At 54.6% G+C, this 22,425-nt stretch overlaps 2 protein-coding genes and 1 long non-coding RNA gene across 14 annotated transcripts; 2 read left to right on the forward strand and 1 right to left on the reverse strand.

The window, feature by feature from the left end:
• The first annotated feature begins 85 nt into the window (after positions 1–85).
• Positions 86–8,107, forward strand: ODAD3 (outer dynein arm docking complex subunit 3). Of its 5 annotated transcripts, XM_057489884.1 has the most exons (13): positions 97–855; positions 1,903–2,024; positions 2,147–2,224; positions 3,512–3,682; positions 3,762–3,863; positions 3,963–4,088; positions 4,266–4,388; positions 4,799–4,951; positions 5,911–6,071; positions 6,158–6,383; positions 6,965–7,126; positions 7,549–7,633; positions 7,775–8,107. In XM_057489884.1, the coding sequence occupies exons 1-13, from the start codon at positions 627–629 to the stop codon at positions 8,041–8,043; spliced, it is 2,007 nt and encodes a 668-aa protein (XP_057345867.1). In that variant the 5' UTR covers positions 97–626; the 3' UTR covers positions 8,044–8,107. The 5 variants fall into 5 exon arrangements, with proteins under 5 accessions (XP_036739439.1, XP_057345868.1, XP_036739436.2 ...); XM_036883544.2 differs by having other exon boundaries at positions 86–855; positions 3,762–4,088; positions 6,965–7,121; XM_036883541.2 differs by having other exon boundaries at positions 95–855; positions 3,762–4,088.
• LOC118911462 (uncharacterized) lies at positions 2,066–4,854 on the reverse strand. The gene is made up of 5 exons (XR_005024455.2): positions 4,746–4,854; positions 4,232–4,346; positions 3,840–4,040; positions 3,527–3,628; positions 2,066–2,203 (listed from the first exon to the last, which is right to left on the reverse strand). It is a non-coding gene; the product is annotated as an uncharacterized LOC118911462 (long non-coding RNA).
• Positions 8,108–8,473: 366 nt separating the features above from the next.
• Positions 8,474–21,974, forward strand: RGL3 (ral guanine nucleotide dissociation stimulator like 3). Of its 8 annotated transcripts, none has more exons than XM_057489878.1 (19): positions 8,474–8,599; positions 9,056–9,169; positions 9,787–10,010; positions 10,150–10,215; positions 10,331–10,539; positions 13,442–13,584; positions 13,675–13,890; positions 14,533–14,636; positions 14,741–14,825; positions 15,943–16,008; positions 16,108–16,194; positions 16,399–16,431; positions 16,521–16,642; positions 17,345–17,440; positions 17,530–17,598; positions 17,686–17,782; positions 18,388–18,519; positions 18,607–18,721; positions 19,696–21,974. In XM_057489878.1, exons 1-19 carry the CDS (start codon positions 8,567–8,569, stop codon positions 19,812–19,814), a joined length of 2,130 nt encoding a protein of 709 aa, XP_057345861.1. In that variant the 5' UTR covers positions 8,474–8,566; the 3' UTR covers positions 19,815–21,974. The 8 variants fall into 8 exon arrangements, 7 of the variants coding, with proteins under 7 accessions (XP_057345861.1, XP_057345865.1, XP_057345862.1 ...); XM_057489882.1 differs by having other exon boundaries at positions 21,808–21,974; XM_057489879.1 differs by having other exon boundaries at positions 15,943–15,999.
• The last annotated feature ends 451 nt before the right edge of the window (positions 21,975–22,425 follow it).

A 22,425-nucleotide genomic window follows, 5' to 3' on the forward strand; every position in this document is an offset into this window, starting at 1 on the left:
TTCCGGCATCACGCTGCACCCCGGAACGGCAACTCAGGGCCGCCATGTTTAGAGTGTCAAATGCCCCTTGTCTCTGCCCACTCACCACCAACACTCGCCAACCGAGACGGCCATCTTGGATAAGATTGTGAAGCCTTGGAGTGGAGAGTTCTGAAGGTACACGCTTAATGGCGGCACAAGGTGCCTCCATCTTGGGAGTGGCAGTTCAGCAGCAGGAAAAGAAAGTTCCTGAAAATTGCCCGCGAACCTCTAGCGCTGTGGTGGGGAGTGGCAGCCGGTGGAGGGAGGAAATTTAAAAAAAAAAAAAAAAAGGATTAGCACGTGACAGCCAAAGTACCCTCCCCCACAATCCTGCTGCACAGCGTTACTCCGACCCCTACTGGGACCGCCCCTCTCAGTAGCGTTAGCCAATAAGGGCGGCGGAATGGAACGCGAACGGTTTCCATGGAAACGCTGGAGCGAAGAATCCGGGGAGACGGTTAACTGCCACCGGGAGTTAGGAGGCCGAACCAAGCGGTGGGAAAGTGCATTCCCAGAGCCCAGGGAACCCGGCCGGACGGATCTCGGACTGGGGCGATTCCTAGTTTCCCCGCTAACCCCTAGGAGCCCTCACCCCCAACCTAGTCATGACGTCTCCTCCGTGTGGGGCGGCCGCATCCAGCGCCCTGCCTGCTGAGGACCAAGTTTCCACCTCCCCCGAGGTCAAACGCAGCCCAACTCGGGGCAGGCGCCGCAAACCCCAAGGCAAAGGCGCAACTCAAGGCGGGTCCCCACCCCACCCCAAGTCGGGACTCCTCCACACATCCGCTGTGGAGAAGGAGGTGGCTGAGTTACAAAGGAAGATACAGTTATTAGGTAAGGTGACTCCAGAGGACACCGAAGGGTCAGGAGTCAACAGTATCCACCCTGCCCTCTGACCAGGCATGGTGTGACAAAGGCCTGCCACTGGCATTCATTTAGGTGGCCAGTTTCTGGAGGAAAAAAACTCACACTTGTTAATGGTTTTTCTTATCTCTCATAAAACTTTTCCTGGGCTCAGAACCAACTGGACTGTATTTAATACTTTTGTAATTTCAGCTTTTCTGTCATGCATGGAGTGGTGAAGAACATAGATTCTAGAACTGATTTTTGCTGGGTTCAAATCCTGGCTCTGCCTACACTTATTGTTTGACCTTGGAGGACTAAGTAATTGAATTACTCTCAGTTTCTCCATCCGTGAAATGGCGACAGTAACAGTACAACAACTCCATAGGCAGCTGACATGTGTGAAATGCGTAGAACAGTGCCTGGCACAGCGTAAAACACTATACGATGTAAACCAGTGGTTCCCAATGGAGGAGAGCTATTTTGTTCCCAAGGGGACATTTGACAATGCAGACATTTCTGATTGTCACGTTGTTCAGGGTAGGGGGCCACTCCTGGCATCTAGTGGGTAGAGGCCAGGAATACTAATCCTCACAGGATGATGCACACAGACAGCTGGCGGCAGCAAGTTTATCCATCCCACGTGTCAGCTGTGCGGAAGCTGGGAAATCCTGGTGTAAGCCATAATTATTATCTTATTAGTATTAGGAGGTCAACTTGCATAGTGGCTGAAGGTATGGGCTCCAGGGGTCAGACTGCTTGCCACCTTGGACAACCTAATAAGCCTGAGCCTCAGTCTTCTTATGTGTAAAATGGGTATGGTACTGCCTGTTGGCATGATATGCACCTATTGGTATATGGTATTTGATATCTGGAAAGTTCTTTAGCAGCCAGTGTGTAATAAATTCTCACTCAAAGTATTATTTTAATATTACATCGATATTATCATATTATGAATATTATAATAATCCCTCTGGGAAGTAACCCCCTGACTCTCATGACACTCTGCTTGTGCCTGCCCACCATGCACGACTTCAGAGGCTAACCGGAAGGCCTTTCATGAGAGCACCCAGGGGACCATTAAGAAGAATCAGGAGACAATCGACCAGCTCCATGAGAACATCAAGATGTCGCAGCTGCAGTTGAAGGACCTGCTCCAGGTGAGGGTGCACAATTGGATGCAGGGTTCCAGGGGTGTTGGTTGGGCAGCATCCCCAGGAGAGTGTGCTGCTTCAAGCAAAGGTGGCCTGGATCCGTGGTGACTGGGCTCCTCTCCTTGCAGGGAGATGAGAAAGTGGTCCAGGCAGTGACTGAGGAATGGAAGTTGGAGTGGCCCTACCTGAAGAACAAAACATGCCAGGTTTGCCACACTCTCCTGCCACTGACCATCTCCCTTCATTTCTAGCTTCCATCCCCTCCCCACCGGACTCCCTGCCTCCAGTCTCACCCTCTCCAATCCCTTCTCCACACCAGCCAGCATTCATTTATTCACTCAATTATGCACCAACCAAGTGCCTGGTATAAGGTGTTGGTGACTGTGCAGTAAAAAAAAAAGACCAAATCCCCACTCCCCAAAACCTCATATCCTTTTAGAGAAAACAGACATAAAATATATAGAGAGAGAAACAAGTAATTTCCAGTAGTGACAGGAGAAATGAATAAAATAAAACAGTGGCTTACTAGAACAAGATGGGGGCAAGATTTTGCACTTTAGATTAGGGAAATGAGAAGTAAGCAAAGCCCTTCTCTCTAAGAAAGTGATATTTGAGGAACAGGAAATGATACGGATAAAAGGGCTCCTGGCAGAGGGAACAGCAAGTGCAAAGTCCCTGGGGTAGGAACAGGGGAGGCCAGTGTAGCTGTACGGGGTGCTGGGCCTTGTTAGGATGTGGGGTCAGGGAGGTCAGCAGGGGCTGAATCTTGGCAGCAAGCCTTGCTGGCCATGATGAAGAATGCAGATTTTATGCTAAGAACCAGAGAAGTGGAAAATGGACTGTGAAGAAGCAAAGGGTTGGCTGCACTTGGACAAAAGTGGTGGAAATAGGAAGAAGGAGATACTTTGGAGGGAACCTTTGAAATAGAACAGAGAATCACTAAAAATTGGACATAGATGGGAGAAAAAACGAGAAGGTGAGGATGACATCAAGGTTTTGCACTTGAGCACCTGGAATGATGGAGCTCAGCCATGAAGCAAGATGGAGAAGATTTGAGAAGGGCAGGTTTGAGGAAAAGATCAATTGCTTGATTTGAGAGACAGTGGTTTTGAGGTGCTGGCAGAGATGTCTGGAAGGCAGTGTAGGCATGGGTAGATGAGCCTGCAGTTGGTCTAACTTTGGGTATTTTCCTTGTATATAAGTGACCTTTAAAATCCTGAGATGGGTTAGGGTCACCAAGGAGGGAGGTATGGATAGAGGAAAGAAGAGCCTGGGTTCTCTCTCCAAAGGCAAAGAAGAAGGGGCAGCCAGAGATGTGGGTGGAAAATTGGAATATGGGTTCCCAGAAGTTGCTGAAGAAAATCTTCAGGAGGAGAGGAAATCAACTGGTCAGATGCAACTAAGAAAAGGGAGATGAGATCCAAGATACAGGAGAAGAAAGGGAGGAGGGACTGGGGAGGTTCAGGCCCCTCCCGTTGTTCGCCTCCCTCCAGCAGGCCCTGGAGTACCTGGACCACCAGCTGAGTAAGAAGGTGAAGCAGCTAAACGCTCTGCACTATCAGGTGGGCTTGCGGCAGAAGCGGCTGGCGGAGCTCCAGCAGGAGTACCACCTGCGTGAACAGCAGATGGCCGAGGCGCAAGAAAGCAACACGGAGATGGCAAGGGTGAGGCTGGTGAGGCGCAGGGAGCTCTTAACCCTGGGGAGGAGCTGAGCAGACTCAGCCCTGCCTTGCTTTGCTCCAGACCATGCGGTCCCTGGAGAACCGCCTGGAGAAGGCCCTGATGAAGGCGGTGGAGGCAGAACGCATCAGCAAAGTGTACCTGCAGCTCAAGGCCCAGCTACAGGTAGGGGCCAGGAGGGCTTGGGGTGGGGGCAAAGGCAAGGGGGAGGGCCACACTGGTAGGGACAGCGGTCACAGGCCTGCCCCATTTCCCGTGTCCCAGGAAGAGAACCGTCACTTGAAGAACCGGGTGGACGTCATGGAAGCTGAGGTGGTGAAGGCGGAACACGAGCTGGAGGAGCTGCACGTGGTGAAACAGGAGGCGCTCAAGGCCAGGGATATCGCCAAGGTGCCAGCTCCCCAGCCCCTGCAGGTCCCGCCCTGACATCATGGTCCCCAAGCCCCTGTCATCTATCTCCCAGTAGCTGGCAGCCTTGCCCATCTCTTCTGAATTGGGCCCACTGCTCCGACTGCCTCAGCCACAGTAGGTACCAGCTGGTCCTGCTGTTCCCCTGCCCCCCTCCAGAACGAGCTGCAGTGTCTGGAGGAGACCATGTCACAGGAGCGCAAGAAGCGCGAGCGTCACCTAACCGAGTGCCGGAAGAGCCTAGAGGAGAGAACACTGCAGAAGCAACACAGCGAGGTCGAGGTGGGCGCGCCCCAGCCCCCCCAACCTTGACCTGGCTCTGCAGCCTTGACTTGGCCCACACCCTAGATATCCCTCCTCGCTCGAGGTGTTTTTCCTGCGTCCGCCCCCACCTCCACTTGATGCCAGGGTTCCTCCCACCCTCCCTCCGTCTGATTCCCGTGCTGGAGTTGCCTCCAGCCCTCTCCTAACTCACTGGCGGGTCCCCAGTCTTCCCCACCTGATTAGGAGCCTGTCCTAAATCTGATCCTGACTCCAGCCCGCCCCCGACCTGCCCTCTTGACCGTGCCCAGCCCCGATCCCTGCCTGGGCCCTACCCACTCCCTGACGCCTGGCCTGATACCCCTGCCCGACCCTCACCCTCAGCCTCTGTCCGAGAGCTGACCCTGGCCCTGACCTCAATCTGCGAGCAGACCCAGAGCGAGCACTCGCTGCTGCCGTACAGCGATGTGAGCCAGGACAGCCTGCCGGCCAAGGAGGAGGAGCTGCGGCAGCGCTGGAGTGAGTACAAGATGGGGGTGCTCCTCGACAAGGTCAAGGACGCACCCGGCGTGGCCGACCAGCACGTGAGTGCCCTTAGCCTAACTCGCCTGCTCTAAGCACCCAAACCAAGCCCAGGCAGGGAAAGCCGACACACCCAGCCTCCCCTCCCTGCCAGGTGAGTGCCTCAGTACGCAAACCTGCTCTCTTCTCGAGGCATCTTTCCCTTCCTTCTGTTCCTCTCCTGCCCCTCACAGCAAGACCTACAACGAGCTGTCTACACTCGTCATTACTCCCTTTCTTTGCTGGCTCTTGAACCAGCACTAACTTCTTTGGCATTGTCAGCTCTGCAAGAACGGGGAGCTTTGTTTCTCCTCTGCTGTGTTTCCAGCGCCGGTATCGTGGTCTGGGGCACAGTACACCACCCAGTGCCAATCCTCAGACACGGGCATTCCTGGCCCCTGTCCTTGAGTCCTGTGTTTTGAAGCATTTTTCTAAAAAATCTCTAAGATCCTATGTCCTCCGCTGGCAAACACTGATCCTGCTGGACCCTAAGTCTGGTTTCTTTGGCCATTTCCCAACCTGCTACTCCTCCCATGAGGTCACCCTTGAGAAGTTCTGGGACTTGGATCGATAGGGTGATCTGGGGCACTAAAAGGCACAGGGCCTTTCCAGAAATCAGACTGGAGGGCGGATCTCTCCTGGTAACTGCCCTATTTGCAGCGAAATTCGGGAAATTCGTGATTCGGCGAAATTCGCTGCCAGGATGTATGTAGCTAGCATGTTGATTTTGGAAAGCAGCTATTGCGCACTGCTACCCTGCCCCCCACACTAACTTGGCTGATTCAAATTCCTTATATAGACAAGGAAGAACCCTACAAAAATTATTTTTCCGAGGCTGCCCACCCTTGAGGCAGCCCTGAGTTTGACTCACAGATTCCCTATTGTGCAGAAGCCACCTGTCTTGCAAGCCCAGGGATAAGGAGGAGGGATGTACCCGTGCCTGCCCAGGCCCTGGCTCTGACCGGGACTGGGTGGTCCGCAGGGCCTACTGCAGCTATGCCTGGTGCAGGGTGACATTTCTGAGCGGTTGGAGGCTTTCAAAACCGAGAACGAGCAGAAGCTGCTGAGCATGAAGCAAGAGAAGGAGCGGCTGCAGCGGGAGCTGGAGGACCTCAAGTACTCTGGGGAAGCCGCGCTGGTGAGGTGAGGCCCTGGTGCCCGGGGGCGGGTGGAGAGGGGTGCGGTGGAGCTGTGCGACGCTCCAATGACGAACTCCCCGCACCCTGCAGCGAGCAGAAGCAGATAGCCGAGTTGCAGAAACGCCTCAAGGCGGAGGAGCAGCGACGCGATGAGGCTCGGGATAAGGTGGAGGGTGCCAGGAGGACGCTGGAAACGGCCAAGGAAGGCCTGGAGCACCTGGTGGGCAAGCTGAGCCACGTCACCTTGGGAGGCCCCGCCCTCGAGGAAGCCATGCCTAGAAGCTCCCAGGACTTAAAAGACGGTGCCGCCACTCAGGTGGAGTTCCTACCGGGACTCAAGGGAAGCCACTCGCGAAACCCACCCCGTGCCGGGTGCTGACGTCCCGGGTATAGGCCCGCCCACAGGGGAAGCCCCGCCCCGCCCCGCCCCGCCCCGCCCCACTCCTTAGAGGCCCCACCCTATGTGCCCTTACTCCTCAGGAGGCCCAGAACTTGAGACCCTTTCCGGTCTCTACGGGAAAGTCCCACCCTACCTCCGCCAGCCCAAAACCTCAGGGATCCCGCAGCAATCCTGCAGCGGCCCGAGACAGTTGAGGCCCCACCCTTCTCCCAGCAGCGGCCCATTTCTTAAGGTCATCCCCGAAATGGCCTTTCGCGAGTTATTACCTCCCACACCCCATCCCACCAAAAGACTTCTACCCCCCGCCACCGCTTGTGTGTGTCTGGAGTTTAGGGGTTCTGCCCTCACAGAGGTGGTCCCGCATCACAAAAGATAGCACCACCTCTGCGGGTGGCGCCTCACCTTCAAAGGCCTGGTCCTGAGGAAAAGCCCCGCCTCCGGGTGGAACCTGCCCCCAGAGGCCACGCCCCTCCCTGCTGACCTGGTTCCTCCCTCAGCAGCAGGAGGCCCGCGGCTCCTCGCCGAAGGAGCTGGATCCCAATGCAGATGACTATCTGCCCAATCTAATGGACCTCGTGGCGGAAAAGCTCCTGAAGCTGCAGACAGAAGTCGAAAAATACAACGTGCCTGAGGTGCTGCGCCGCATCGAGGACAGCAAGGTGCCTGTGCAGCCAGGGGCTGGGGCCGAAATCCAGGGAGCCGGGGACAGCTCGGGAGGCCAAGAAGGAGGCAGATGGGATGGGAATGGGCTTTAGGGACAACGGATGAGGTTCAAGGCGCCAGAGCTGAGCCAGGACATCTTCCAGAGGGTCCGAGGAGGGCAGAGGACAGGGCTGGGGGGATCAGGGCTCAGACCTCAAGAGGCCGAGAGGCGGAGCCCCAGAGACCTGAAGTCAGGCCTTGGGGTAAGGGAACCCGAGCTGGGTATCAGCGTGCGCGCTGAGGACGAACGACACCGCTGGGCCCGAGAAAAGCTAAACGTCTGGAATCGGGGTCTATCTCGAAATCGGTGGGAAGAAAGGGGACTTCCCTGCGACCCCTGCCTCGCCCTGCTCTTCTCTACCGCTGTCCCTCTCCCCAGTTCTACTCCAAGCTAGAGGGAACGCTGCCCCCTCACAACACTCGCATCACCCTGCCGCCTGCCGGTCTCGAGGACGAGTTCTTGGGTAAGAACGCGCAGGAAAAAGGGGCGGGACCGGTGCCCCAAGGTAGTCGGAGATCGGGCCCAGGGCCGAGGTGGGGGTGGGGCGGTAGAGGCTGGGCAGGGAAACCCGAGTTAGGGACGGGAACCTGAGTCCCTTCATCAGCCTCCGCAGACGAAGAGGACAGTGAGGATGAAGACAACGAGGTGCTGACCCGCGAGGAGCTCAAGAGGCGTTCCCAGAAATTGATCAAATCCCGCAGCAAGATGGGCGGGCCCCCTCCGGGTCCCAGCGGAGCCCTTGATCCCTCTGGGTCCAACCGCGGGCCCACCAACCCGTCAAAGGCTAAACGCGGCAGGGATAAGAGAGCTGAGGCGGCTGGTGGCGCCCGGAGTAAAGAAAGGGAGTCAGGCCTCCAGACGTTCCCACGATAAATCTCCCAACGGGTCTGCGGCTGCCTCGAAATCGCACAATAAAGGTTACCGAGCAATCCCCAGAGTATTCGCCTTTTCTTTAACCAGCACCTTCCCAAACCCAGGGCTGCAGACTCAACCCCCTCCAGCCAAGGGAGTGACGTGTTGCATCATCTGGGGGCACAAATTGAGGCCCCATGCTCCTCCAGGGAAACAGGAGATACCGCCACACCCAGGACCTACCAGCCTCCCTGACGTCAGAACACTCTCAGGGGATGGAGGCTCGTTCCCCACTTAGCTACACACACCTAGGGGCGAGGGGTGTCCTTTCCCCTGGATACTGACTGATACACATCTATAGGGAGAGCGGGAATCTCTCCCCTGGGCTGGACGCTGGGGTCCGACTGGGGACAGCCGAGAGCCGTGGGTCCCTCCAGCCCCGCCCCCGCTCGGCCCCGCCCCGCCCCGGCTCCCGGTCAGGGCCGTCCGCCCGCTGGCCCTTCCGCTTCACTCAGGCACGCGCGGAGCGGGACGGGCGCGGGCCATGGAGCGGACAGCAAGCAAGGAGCTCACCCTGGTAAGGGAGCCGGAAGTCTTGGGACCCCATGTCTCTGGCGCCCCTCACGTCCAGAAACTCCAGCTCCCCGCCTTCTGGCAAATTGAACCCTCCCGACCGGCCCTGGAGCCCCTGCCTCGGTCCTCCCAGCCCCTGATTCAGTGGTTGGTTCTTCTTAGGGGTCGGGGGATCGTCTCTGCGGTAGGGGCCAGAGACAGACTCCTCGAGACTGGGCCTTGGGACACCCCCAAATGCCGCCGCATCCTCAGGACGAGGGAGGGAGGGTGCCGGTGGCTCCGAGGGGGCTTCCCTAGCCGGAGAGCCCGCCGGAGTCTCGCAGACTCCAGCTGGGCGCGGGGAGCGGTGGAGCGGGGAGGATGGAGCCAGAAGGTCCCGCCTGAGCCTGCGCGGGAAGGGGGCGCCAAGGACCCGGGGACCGTTTCCCCCACGGCGCCCTGAGCCCGAGTCCGCGTCCAGGCGCCGCTGCAGGACTGGGGCGAGGAGACCGAGGAGGGCGCGGTGTACAGCGTGTCCCTGCGGCGGCAGCTCAGTCAGCGCTGGAGCCCGGGGGGAGCGCCTGGGGGCTGCCAGGTGAGAAAGGGGTTGGAGGGCGGGGCGGGGCGGGAGGCGCCCAGGTGAGGGAGGGGCCTGGAGGGGAGGAGGCGAGGGCGGAGTGGAGGGGCGGAGCGGGAGCCCGACGCCGGGCGGGGCTTAGAGGCGCCAGGTTAGTGTAGAAAGGGGCCTGGGGACTGCCAAGCGAATGGGTGTAGACAAATGAGGCGGGGCCCGGAGGGCGCGGTGCCGGGGCGAGACCTGGGGGCAGAACTTGGACCGCAAGGCCTGGGTGAGCCAGGGTCTAGTGGGGCGGAGCTGGAGGGAGGGGCGGTCTTTAGAAGCGGCCAGGTGAGGGCGGGGACCAGGAACGGCCAGTGAAGCGCGACTGCAGAGCTCGGAACAGCGGAGGAAAGTGGGTGGCGGGACGGGGAGTGAGCGGGGGCAGAGGGCGGGGATGGAAGGCCAAGGGGTGCTGGGGGGGTGCAGGGTCATTAGGTCAGAATAATGAATCCAGGAGGGGGCGGGAGTCAGACGAATGGACGGGACCACAGGATGGGGCGAGCCATGGGTGTGATTGGGGACCTCCCTTCATGGAAAAGGGGTGCTCAGGGGACCGTTTCTCCGTGTTCCACTGTTGCCCCCTTTCCCTGCAGGCCACCAGTCCCTCTGCAGACGCCTTCCTCCATTACCGCACGAGCAAGGTGCGGGCGCTGAGGGCGGCGCGGCTGGATCGGCTGGTGCGGGAGCTGGTGTCTGGAGACCGTGAGCAGGACCCGGGCTTTGTGCCTGCCTTTCTGGCCACCCACCGAGCTTTTGTGCCTACCGCCCGCGTGCTGGGCCTTCTCCTGCCACCGCAGCCGCCGCCCCTGCCGCCGGGGTCAGTAGTAAAGTGAAACCTCCGGGTTCCCACTTGCAGTCCCTCTACTGGCCACTCCCTCCGTTTTGGAACCAGGAATCCCCCCACCAGAATCCTCCTGCCAATCCCCCCTAACCCTCTCTTCTTCGCCTGATTGAAGGGCTCTTCCCAGGGTAGAGATCAAGAAGACTGAAGGACAAGATCTGAGCTTCAACAAGAACCTAAGGTTGGTCTCCCATGGGCGTTGGAGGGATCCTAAAGGTCAAAGGTCGGATCTGAGTTGCAGGGGTCCCCAAGGTCCAGAGCTCGGGGTTGGGCTCTGAGGTTGCCCTTCTGGCCAGGGCTGTGGTATCGGTGCTGGGCTCCTGGCTTCGGGACCACCCTCAGGATTTCCACGATCCCCCTGCTCACTCGGACCTAGGCAGTATCTGCACCTTCTTGGGCTGGGCTGCCCCAGCAGGGGCTGAGGCCCAGGAGGCGAAAAAGCTGCTGGGAGATTTCCTGGAGGAGGATGAAGGAAAACAGGAAGAACAGCCCCAGACCTGGGCAGGTAAGGGGTTGGCGGCATTGAGAGTGTCCTGAGCAGGCCTTTCCTGCATATTTCCTGCCCCAGGGGCCTCCTCCCTTCACAGAGCTACAGATCTTGGGCAAGGTTCTTTACCCTGTCTGAGCCTCAGTTTCCCCACCTGTAAAATAGGGATACTAATCCTTTGTCTAATGTATTAGCATTTGTTTAGTGCCCCACCTCCATCCTAAAGACAAAGGTATCCCATTATTGGATCAGGATGCCCTGTGTTTCTAGCTACAAATCATTCCATTGCTACTTACCTTGGCAGCCAGAGAGACCTAGGTTCAAATACCAGTTCTGGCATTTGCTGGCTGTGTGACCTTGAATAAGTCACTTCACCTCTCTGAGCCTGTTTCCTTTCTGTGAAATGGGAGCCATAACAGTACTCACCCACTGGCATTTTCATTTACTTAAATATTTAGCCATTGGCTCTAGGCCTATAACACTGGACAGAAGCTCCTAGTTCCCAGGGGAAGAAAATCAGTAAACAAGTAAATAAGAAAACAATAAGGGCAAATAGTATTACTTTCATTGCTGTTATCACTGATTCTTACTTATTTAAATCTAACATTTATAATGAAATATACATAAAAAGCCATACAGATAGTATCTTGTAGGGTGGGTGTTGGCACACTCTGTGGTCTTCCTTAGAAAGAGTTTCTCAACTCTATTGTAAAGAAATTTGGGAGGAGGGGAACATACTCACATGCCTCATTCTGGTCTTTGTTCAGTTGTCACTTCCTCAGATGTGACTTCTCTGATCCCCTCCCATGCCATGTCCTCTTAGCCTGCCTTATTTTTCTACACAGCTCTCATTGGTCTTGTCTGCATGGACAAGAACAGTTAACATTTGTTGACAGAATAATTGCGTCCTGCTTATCAAGTATCCTCTTTCACCCATCTGTGCTCAATCTGATCCCTATCACAAAAGTATCTAAATCCCTAATCCCCATCCTTTAATCCTCAGATTAAAGTGGCCATGTTCCTCTCTGCTTTACAAAGTAGCAGCCGCTTGTTCCTCCTTGGTGACAAACGCTCAGTTTTATATATATTTTATCACTCCATCTTCCCTCCTGCCTATTAAGTGTCTTTCTTCCCTAGCCGTTCAGCATTTCACCAGCGGATTTCAAGTCCTTAGAGCTGCACAGTCTAGCCCATGGGAAAGAGACTGAGGAGGGTGGGTGGGAAGGGAGGGATAAGGGGGAAAATGGGGCATTACAATTAGCACACATAATGTGTCGGGGGGGGGGGGGACACGAGAAAGGCAGTAAATACAGAGAAGACAAGTAATGATTCTACAGCATCTTATGCTGATGGACAGTGACTGTAATGGGGTATGTGGGCAGGACTTCATAATGGGGGGAGTCTAGTAACCATAATGTTGTTCAATTGTACATTAATGATACCAAAACTAAAAAATTAAGGAAAAATAGCCAGTCCAGATTCAAATCCCCCATTGCCTCTAAATTGTCTTTTTTTTTACAGCTGTTCTTCAAAATCCAAAGATAACACTGAAGGCATTTGGTTGTTCATTTCTTTGGTCTGTTTTATTCTATGACCGTCCACCTTTGCCTTTTGTGTAATGCCATTAAGAAAAATATGGGTCATTGGTCCTGAGAAATACATTCTTCTCCATGTAGCTGTTTGCATTCTTGTGGTGACGTGTAGCATTTCCTCTCTCCCCCATAGTTACTGCAAGAGCTAAAGATTTTATTAGATTTAGATGTAGTTTTTTTAACTAGTGCCCACTTTTTAAAACTAATATTGTGCAATGCCACCTGTCCTAACATGAAATGGAAGACTGATAGTGAAACAGACTTACACAGATAATTTAAAAATAATAATATGATGCTGTAACTGTAATATGAAGGAGAAATAAAGTGGAAGCAATTTATGCAACAATAAACTATGCTTGTTGTTGTGTCACCAGGAGACATGATGACATTGTCCAGACTTTGTTGTAGCTTCGTGGTGAATTCCACAGTCAAACCGACTAATACAGAGGTATGTGCTAGTAACACACACAGTAGGATAGCTGTTGGTGACATCACTCTCCAAAATGGTGAACACCACTTGCACTTTCCAAGGAAGCAGAAGTCCAGACTTTCAAGGTCCATGCATTCCTGGAGCCAAAACACAACGTTTATGAGCAAGAGAGTTGGGTTCTAGGTACAGATTATTATAAATAGGTTTTCCAAGGACGCAAATTTCTTGGACATTTGAAGGCACAGTGGCACAAATTCTTCAGCAAGATTCCAACTTCCAAAATGGCCTCTAGAGGATGCCACCATCCAAATGCACTATGGTAAAATCATGTTTATTGAGCACTTTAGAGCAGTCTTATGTGCATGATCTTGTTTGAGTTTTAAGAAAAAAAAATCCAGATGAAGAAACTAAAGCAGAGAGAAGTGTGAAGATAGCAAACCCAGTGGATGAGTGGGATTTGAACCTGGGACTTTCTGGCAATAGCCTTCCATTCCCCGCAAAATTGTATCACCTCTCACCATAAGGGCAGACCCTCTACAAGTTAAAAGTCAAAAAACTCTCATTTCTACCCTAGCATTTGAGCACTTGGCTTCAAGTCCCTGCCCTACCATTTAGTGAAGGTACGACTTAGGGCAAATTGTTCCTCCCTCGGTGTTGCCTCCCATAGAAGGTGGATAAAAGTACCCCCTCCCTGGGTTAGTGTGCTAAATTCCCGAGTTAATCTACCCTCTACACTCACTGAACGTTACTGTTGCTCTGACACCCCAGAAAACACTCAGGGGGTTTCCCTTGTAGAGATGAAAATGAGTCTCAGAGACACTAAGGGCCTTGTCTAAGGTCACACAGGCAGTCCTGGATTCAAACTTGAAGTTTTTAACTGCTTCTAATGCTCCCTCAGGACCTTCTGGAGCTGCCCACACTCCCCTCCCAGATTTCCCGGAAAGCTGCTCAGAAGAGGAGGAGGAATTGGTGCCGGAAAGCCCTGAGCTCCTGGACTTCAATGAAGACGAGGTGGCCGAGCAGCTGACCCTGATGGACGTGGTGAGGACCTGGGCAGCGCACGGTTGTTGGGGGAAAAGTTCTGCTGAGCACAGAGTTCACCCACCCACCCCACCATCCACCTCCACCCAGGAGCTCTTCTCGCGCGTGCGGCCTTGCGAGTGCCTGGGCTCGGTGTGGTCACAGCGGGACCGGCCGGGGGCCGCGGGCATCGTCCCCACCGTTCGCGCCACCGTGACCCAGTTCAACGCAGTGACTAGCTGCGTGCTGGGCTCGGTGCTCGGTGCGCCAGGCCTGGCCGCCCAGCAGAGGGCGCAGCGGCTGGAGAAGTGGATCCGCATCGCGCAGGTGCGCTGGGGCGGAGTGGGGCGTGGAGTGGGGCAGAGGACCGGGTCTGAGAATCAGCGGAGGTTTGGGGGTCGGTGGTGCATAAAGGGAAGCCAGGGGCCCAGGGATGGGACCTGGGACCGCAGAGAAACGCCGGGCAGGTCTAGGAATCAGAGGATGTGTGTGTGTTGGGGTTGGGGAGTGACAGAGAGGGAATAGGATTGGGGAGGGGCCGAAGCCAAAAGAAGGGGGCGGGGGTCCTGGAAGAGACTGAGTGGGGGCGGGGAAGGAACATCAGGGCCGAGAAGAGAAAGAAATGGGGGCCCGGGAAAGAGGGGACGGGGCAACGGGGAGGGGTGGGGTAGAGGGTTGATGGAGGGCGCTGAGACTTGGGTTGGGGAGGAGGGCCTGGGTCCCAAAAAGATGCTGTGGGTGTGTCTGGGATTCCGGGAGAAATGAGGAGTGGGAACCTGGAAAAGCCGAGGTCAAAGGTAGGGAGTGAGGGGCAGGGAAGCGGGGATGCTCCTGGGCTCCAGGAAGCTGACTCTTGACAGCTTGTCCGATGTGGACGAGTCGGGGGGGTCTGACCCAGGGTCAGAAGTCATAGGATCAAAGGTGGGTCGTACTTTGGGGTGTGAACAGCGCTCGCATCTTGCCCCCCAGCGCTGCCGGGAACTGCGGAACTTCTCCTCCCTGCGCGCCATCCTGTCCGCCCTGCAGTCTCACCCCATCTACAGGCTCAAGAGCAGCTGGGGCGCCGTGGGCCGGTGAGTGAGGACTGGGGAGCCTCTGGGGCGGGACCTCTTCCCCACCCCATCCCAGCCCTCACCCTTCTGGCTGCCGACCCCTAACACCTCTCCTGTTCCCCCAGGGAGACCTTATCCACTTTCAGGAAACTTTCGCAGATTTTCTCCGATGAGAACAACCACCTCAGCAGCAGAGAGATTCTGTCCCAGGTACACACGGCTCTGCCCTCTGAAAAACCCGGGCCTGGGGACGGGGGGACCTTGTCGTTGGCATAACGGTCACTGCCCTTTCCCTGCACCCCAGGACTGACCTTCCCCTTGGTGGAGGTCAGCTCCACCGCCCTTGTTATAGCTCACTCTCAGTGGCATTTATTTATCCATTCAACAAACACCAGCAGTAACAGGGAAAAGGTCGTTGGAGGCCAGAGTCAGCAAAGAGTGGGCAAAAGAAATTGTGCTGGGGACTTGATGTTGATAAGCAAAACTGAAAAATGTGTGCCACCGAATCTGACTTCTTACAGGCAAAGCTTAGGCACTAATCACAATTAGGTCCTGGTTCTTGGCGGGAATTCAGAATAGATGGAATATGAAACCTGTCCCTTTGGCCCAAAACGTTCACTGCTGCGGGTCTCTACTCCAGTGTCCCCTCTTCTGCATTTCCACCCCCTCTTTTAGGGCCCCCATCTCTGCCTGTCCTTAACCTTACATGCTTAGCTTCCTTGTTGCTGTCTCTCCCTTGCTAATGTCTGTTCCCCGAGGCCACGATTTCGGCTGTTTTGCTCACTCTGCCTCCTCAGCCCTGGCCCTGAGCTGCTGCTCAATAAACATCTGTGAGCGAATGACCGTCTCAAATAGGATGAGAGCCCAAAGAACAAGGAATTAAGCACTTAGTGTATGCCAGACACTGCCTGGTGGCTCCACCTTGAGCCAGATAGACAAGGTTCCTTCTCCTGGGGCATTCACACCCCAGCCCAGAGACATACAGCACAGTAAAGAATGTTCTAGCAATTATCTAATTAATTACCAGGCAGAGGGATGCTATTAAGGCAGGGTTCAAAGCATTTCCAGGGGATCAGACAGCAGGCCTGTTCCATTTAGGTGAGGACAAGGATTCTGAGGTGTGCTGAGACCAGCCCTGGGGGCCATAGGTGGGGCCTGCCTCTGCTGCCTGCCTGCCCCCTCCCCCCCACCCCCATTCACTTCCCCGTGGATATGGCCTGTGCGACTGGTGTACAATGGCTGAAAGTCAGATGTTGTGCATTGAGGCACCTTCCCTGAACAAGGGGTCGGAGAGCCCAGCACCGCTCAGTCCTTCCTCTCCCCCCAGGAGGAGGTCACCAAAGGTCCCCAACAGGAAGATGCCCCCCCAGGAAGCCTGCCTTCAGTGAGTGAGGTAGTTTGGGATGGGGGACAAGCAGGAGCCTCAGGCAGGGGGTGTGGAATATGAGGGGTCAGTGACAGCTGAGACTGACTGGAGCTCTGGGGGTCACAGAAACTACCCCCAGGCCCTGTCCCCTACCTTGGCACCTTTCTCACGGACCTGGTTATGCTGGACACTGCCCTGCCGGACACACTGGAGGTCTGTCTGACCCCTGACCCTTGACTCCTCACCCAAGCACCACTTGCCTTCAGCTCAGTGGGCCTCCTGATATTCTTCCCCAACCCTGCTTGTACTCCTGACCTCAGCCCCCTTAGCATAGTGGGGCTCCTGACCTCCCAGCCCTGCCCTTGGCCCTTGATCCTTGACCATGGAGGCTCCAGTTCAGACAAAGTTTGCCCCCAGGGAGATCTTATCAACTTTGAGAAGAGGAGGAAGGTGAGTAGACATCGGGATGGGCACTGGGAGAGGGGGTACCCAGAGGGGAGGCAGGCCCAGGGGGTGTCTCAGAAGCCACCCACTCTCAGGAGTGGGAGATCCTGGCCCGCATCCAGCACCTGCAGAGGCGCTGTCGAAACTACTGCCTGAGCCCCTGCCCGCCCATCCTGGCCGCCCTGCGTGCCCAGCGCCAGCTCAGCGAGGAGCAGAGGTGATCACCCTGCGGCGTGGCCCAGGCTGACCCGAGTGTTCGTCAGGTCCACTTACCCTGTGCACTTCTCCACCTCCTCCTAAGACCCCCTCCTGAGCCCTGAGCCCCTCAACCTATAGCTTGACATTGTCTCCAACCCAGTCGCAGGCCCTAATGACCTCTGACCTCAATCTTTGACCCAATCTGACTTTCTGACTTCTGCCTTTAACATGCAGCTGGCCATTCCACTCAACCATTCTGTCGTTTCTTTCCCACCTCTGACCCCAGGCTGACTCTCTTTCTGACTCTGAGCCTAGTCATTGACCCCAGTTCTGAGTAACGGACTCCAGCTTTGAAGCGTATTTGACCATCGAACTCAATTATCCCAATTGTTTCCTTTCCTTCTATTGAATCCATTACCCTAACCATTGACCCCAAAGATTACCTGTCCTTAAACTCTATCCTTGACCCGGTTTGACTCCTGAGTTCCATCCCTTGGATCCCTGTGTGACCTGCTAACCAGTCCATCCCCTCTCATCCCTAATAAGACCCTAATGCCTTAGTAACCCCCTGTCTGATATCTTGACATGGACATTTAGTGTCCAACTCCTGGCTGCTCCTCCCCACACCCAAAATCCAGCTCGTGGCTGATTCTAAGTCTTTCTCTCATCCCCTGCTGCTTCCTGGCCCCAACCTGTCTCCGCATGCACCTTGACCCTTCAGCTACCGCATCTCCCGTGTCATTGAGCCCCCAGCTGCCTCCTGTCCCAGCTCCCCCCGCATCCGGCGGCGAATCAGCCTCACCAAGCGCCTCAGTGCGTGAGTCTTGGGGTGTGCTTCGGGGGAGATATGGGCAAAGATGGGGGCTGCTCTTGGGACTGAATTTCATCCTCTGTCCCTACGTCTAGGAAGCTGTCCCGAGAGAGAAGCTCATCCCCTGGTGGGAGTCCCAGAGACCCCTCATCCCCTACCTCCAGGTAAGCATCCCACTTGGTAAAGGGACTAGAGATGGCAGGGTCAGAGGTGGGGCAGCCACCCCACCTTGGGCTCTATGTCTCCCCCAGTCTGTCCCCGGGGTCCCCTCCATCCAGTCCTAGAACCAAGGATCCTCCTCCTGGCAGTCCCCCGGCTTCTCCAGCACCCCAGAGCCCTAGCGCCAAGGTACGGGGGACTGCGTGTGTACGTGTGCAGGGCTGTGTGTGTGTGAGTGTGTATGTCACCAGGATTTCAGGGCCAGGTGTGTACACAGGAGACAGTACTCACATTCGCCTGAGCGCTCTGGGCATCTATCCAGGAGACCGTGTACATCTCCATGGCCCCATTTGAGGGACTGTCCCTCCATCTGGCTGGTGCTCAGATCTGGACCCGTGCGACCACTTGCCCGTGGGGCACTTCAGGGTGTGCTCGCACAATATATGTTCCCAGGAATCTATATAGCTAAAGGGGAAACACGGGCATGAATACTGACAATGCCCACAGCACCAGATGTGGGGCTGTCACGGCTATGGGCTTGTGCATATACCCGCTGCTCTCTGTACACACAGGATTTCATGTGTGCGAACACAGGTCTGTATGTTTATCAGCCAGGTGTAAATTTGTGTCACAGTGTGTGAAGCTCTATATGTGATGGGATTGTATAGGTGTGGGCTTGTGTATGTACGACTGTGTGTCCCCAGGCTCCGGGTGTGCAGGGCAAGCTGTTGGATACAATGAGGGAGGGACCTCATGCCTTCCCACTGCTCAGCACCCACCTCTGTTGCCTACAGCTGCCCCTGAGCCCCGAGGCCTTGTTCTTGAGCAGCCCTCTTGCCCCCCTCCCGGGGCAGCAGGGCTCAGAGGCCCGCGTCATCCGCGTCAGCGTCAACAACGACCATGGGAACCTGTATCGGAGCATCTTGGTGAGGGGCTGGGCCGGGAATCCGCTGGAGGCAGCCCTGCCCTTGGCGCTCGGCTGTCACACCTCACCTCCTACGTTCTCTTCCCAGCTCACTAGTCAGGACAAGGCCCCCAGCGTGGTGCAGCGGGCCCTGCAAAAGCACAACGTGGCCCAGCCCTGGGCTTGTGACTACCAGCTCTTCCAAGTCCTTCCTGGGGACAGGGGTGAGCAAGGACACCCTGGAGGCTGGGCTGGGGGGCAGCTGGCAGGGGGGCAGACTGGCCAGCTTCAGGTCAGGTGGTCCTGGCAGGAGGAGGGTCAGAGGCAGTGAAATATCTGCATCTCAATGCGGGTCATGTGGTTGTCCTGGCACCTGTCCACAGGTGTCTTCCTAGGATTTATAGGGAAATGAGACTGTCCAGGGTCAAATGGGAGAAGGACGGATGGAGTCTGGGCTTGAATTTATAGAATCATGAGGTTGTTCAGGCTTACCTTGGTTGGGTGCAAGACTGAAGGGGGTCTGGGCTTGGATTTGAGGGGATGGGAGTATGTCCAGGCCCAGCATGGCGACTCTGAAGTTATTTGAACTTGGCATGGGAGAGGGCCACACAGTGTGGAAATCCAGGGTAGGAGAGCATGAGGCTGTTCAGGGTAGAGACAGGAAAGGAGGTTGTCCAGTTTTCAAGAGGGGGAGGCACGAGATCGCCGTGCTGCAGCACAGGCCATGAGGTTGGCTGGACATTAGGAAGAAATATATGGGGTTCAGGTGTCAAATGTGAGGGCCACAGCTGTGTAGGCTGGAAGCCGGAAGCCAGAAGTTGCCCAAGTTCATGGGGAGAGCAACCTGAATTTGGCTGGGAGTTGGCTGCGACAGGGAGGGCAGGCGGGCAGGAAGTGGTTTGGCATGGGTGCCCTGAGTTTGCCAAGCTTGTAGGCAGCTTGTCTGGATTCCAGGGGGAGGTAACACGACATAGCCCAGGTCTGTGGAGGGGGGCCATGAGGCTGTGCAGCGTTCCAGTGCGAAGCTGTCTGGGTTCCCAGTGAGAGGGAAGGGAGGTTGGCTTAGGCCTGGCTGAAGGCACCCAGGCTTGTTTGGGACCCAAGGTGAATGGCAGCAGGTCTTTTGTGGGGCAAGGATGAGGTGGCACAGGACTTTTCACCTTCATCTCCAACCCCCCACCCCGCCCCCACTGGCCAGAGCTCCTGATTCCTGACAATGCCAACGTCTTCTATGCCATGAGTCCAGCCGCCCCTGGAGATTTCGTGCTCCGGCAGAAGGAGGGAGCCCGGCACACAACCTCAAGGTCCCCAACCTGAGGGGGCCCTCTCCTCCCTCTAGGACACAGGCCCCTGGGCATTCTGGGGCACGACTTCTGTCCCCATGTTGGGGGTGGGGGAGGGGTCTACTTTCCCAAAAGCTCCCATCCCCCAGGAAGCCCACTTGGCTCCTTAACCTATGACCTCCCTCATGAACCAGCTCATGAACTGGGAGTCAGTCTGGTCTGTTCGAGGCCTGTACCCCACATTCGCTCTTCAAGATACAAATTAAAAACCAAAACCAAAACAACCTAAGAAGCTTCAAGAAAGGGTTTAGGTAACAGATACTTCCCCAAAGAAGAAATTCAGATGGCCAACAGGCACATGAAAAGATGCTCCTCATAGCTAATTATCAGGGAAATGCAAATTAAAACCACAATGAGATATCACCTCACACCAGTTAGGATGGCCAACATAGAAAAGACTACGAACAATAAATGCTGGTGACAATGCGGAGAAAGGGTAACCCTCCTACACTGCTGGTGGGAATGTAAATTAGTTCAACCATTGTGGAAAGCAGTATGGAGGTTCCTCAAAAAACTAAAAATAGAAATACCATTTGACCCAGGAATTCCACTCCTAGGAATTTACCCTAAGAATGCAGCAGCCCAGTTTGAAAAAGACAGATGCACCCCTATGTTTATCACAGCACCATTTACAATAGCCAAGAAATGGAAGCAACCTAAGTGTCCATCAGTAGATGAATGGATAAAGAAGATGTGGTACATATACACAATGGAATATTATTCAGCCATAAGAAGAAAACAAACCCTACCATTTGCAACAACATGGATGGAACTAGAGGGTATTATGCTCAGTGAAATAAGCCAGGCGGAGAAAGACAAGAACCAAATGATTTCACTCATCTGTGGAGGATAAGAACAAAGGAAAAAAAACTGAAGGAACAAAACAGCAGCAGACTCACAGAACCCAAAAATGGACTAATGGTTACCAAAGGGAAAGGGACTCGGGAGGGTGACTGGAGAAGGGGAATAAGGGGCATTACGAATAGCACACATAGTGTAGGGGGTTACGGGGAAGGCAGTATAGCACAGAGAAGACAAGTAGTGACTCTATAGTCTCTTATTACGCTGATGGACAGTGACTGTAATGGGGTATGTGGTGGGGACTTGATAATGGGGGGAATCTAGTAACCACAATTTTGCTCATGTGATTGTATATTAATGATACCAAAATTAAAAAAAAGAAAGGGTTTAGGTGAGGCATGACCAGTCACCAGGGTTGGGGGGGGTGCCCTGTCACATATAGAGAGTACAGGATTGCCCAACATTTTGGGGGTGAGGCCTCTTATGCCATGTGTATGGGAGAGTGAAGAAATGAGATTCTGTTGGATTCATAGACAACAGCATCACCCATGAGTCAATATGACTGAGAAGATGGAAGGAGAGGGTGAGCTGCTTATCAGTACTTGGGTAGCAAGAAGAAACAGGTAGAGAAGGCAGAGATGAAGTAAGGTGTTATGGCCACCTGTGCAGTTGCAACAATAGCAACAAAATAATGTGCCTACTTATGAACTCCTACTCTGTGCCAGACATCAACTAGGGGTGTACATCTCACTGTATTAATCAGGATGCTTTTTGTTACATGTGGTTAAAAACCCAATTCAAACAGGCATGTGCAAGAAAGGAAATTAAAGGCTCGCCAATTAAGTTCAGTGGGGCTGGCTTCAGGTACAGTTGGATCCAGGGACTTGAAAGATGTCAGGATCTTGTTGCTGTCTCTTGGCTCTGATTTGCTCTGAGAATGAGACTATCAGTTATACCCCACATAAATCAAAGCACCATCTTCTGTGGTTATAAGAACCATTGACTTTTTAGTTGGCCATCCAGAGTAAAAGTGACATTTCCAGTCTCCCTTGCCGCAAAATGTGGTCATGTGACTCTTAGCCAATGAGATGTAAGCAAATTCTGGGGCCTGCTCTTAAAGAAGAGCTTGTCCTTCCCTTACCCCTTTTCTGCCTCCTGCTAATTAGAGTGAAGAGGTGGAGTGGATCATATTGAATTGGGTGGTTCACATCCTCTGAATAACTGAGCAGCAAACTGAAAGGAGCGTGGTCCTCTAAGAGCAGGGGACACCCGTATTGTATTGTCTCTTGGATTGTTACATAGGAGATAAATAAATGTCTATCTTATTTAAGCCACCATTATTTGCATCTGTTACAGTAATCCAAAGAACATTTAAATTAACAGATCTCCGCTCCAAGGCAGGCTCACACCTTCTGGGGGCAGTGTCAGGCTGACATCCCACCAGCTCCACTTTTCCATGTAAGGAGAGTCCCTCCTTTCCATCAGGTCTGGCAAAAGTTCCAGAGGAGACGCCCATTGAACCAACCGATGTCATGTGGCCACCCATGAGCCAATCAATCGCTGCGTTCAGAGGACTGTAAAATTAAGATTGGCTACATCTGGGGGCTGGCCACATTCCTTGAACTGGCAGAGACACTTCAAATCACAGGAATGGAGTCTGGGAGGGACATAATGGAAATTACATTTGGGTGCTGTTATTAGGAGAAGGGAGAATTCTGGTGAATTGACAAAAAACCCAAGGATTCTAAACATTGTCCCTGGAACTATAATCCCTGGATGTCCAG

The sequence above is a fragment of the Manis pentadactyla genome, chromosome 12 (genome assembly GCF_030020395.1).
Source record: "Manis pentadactyla isolate mManPen7 chromosome 12, mManPen7.hap1, whole genome shotgun sequence".
Classification (NCBI taxonomy): Eukaryota; Metazoa; Chordata; class Mammalia; order Pholidota; family Manidae; genus Manis; species Manis pentadactyla.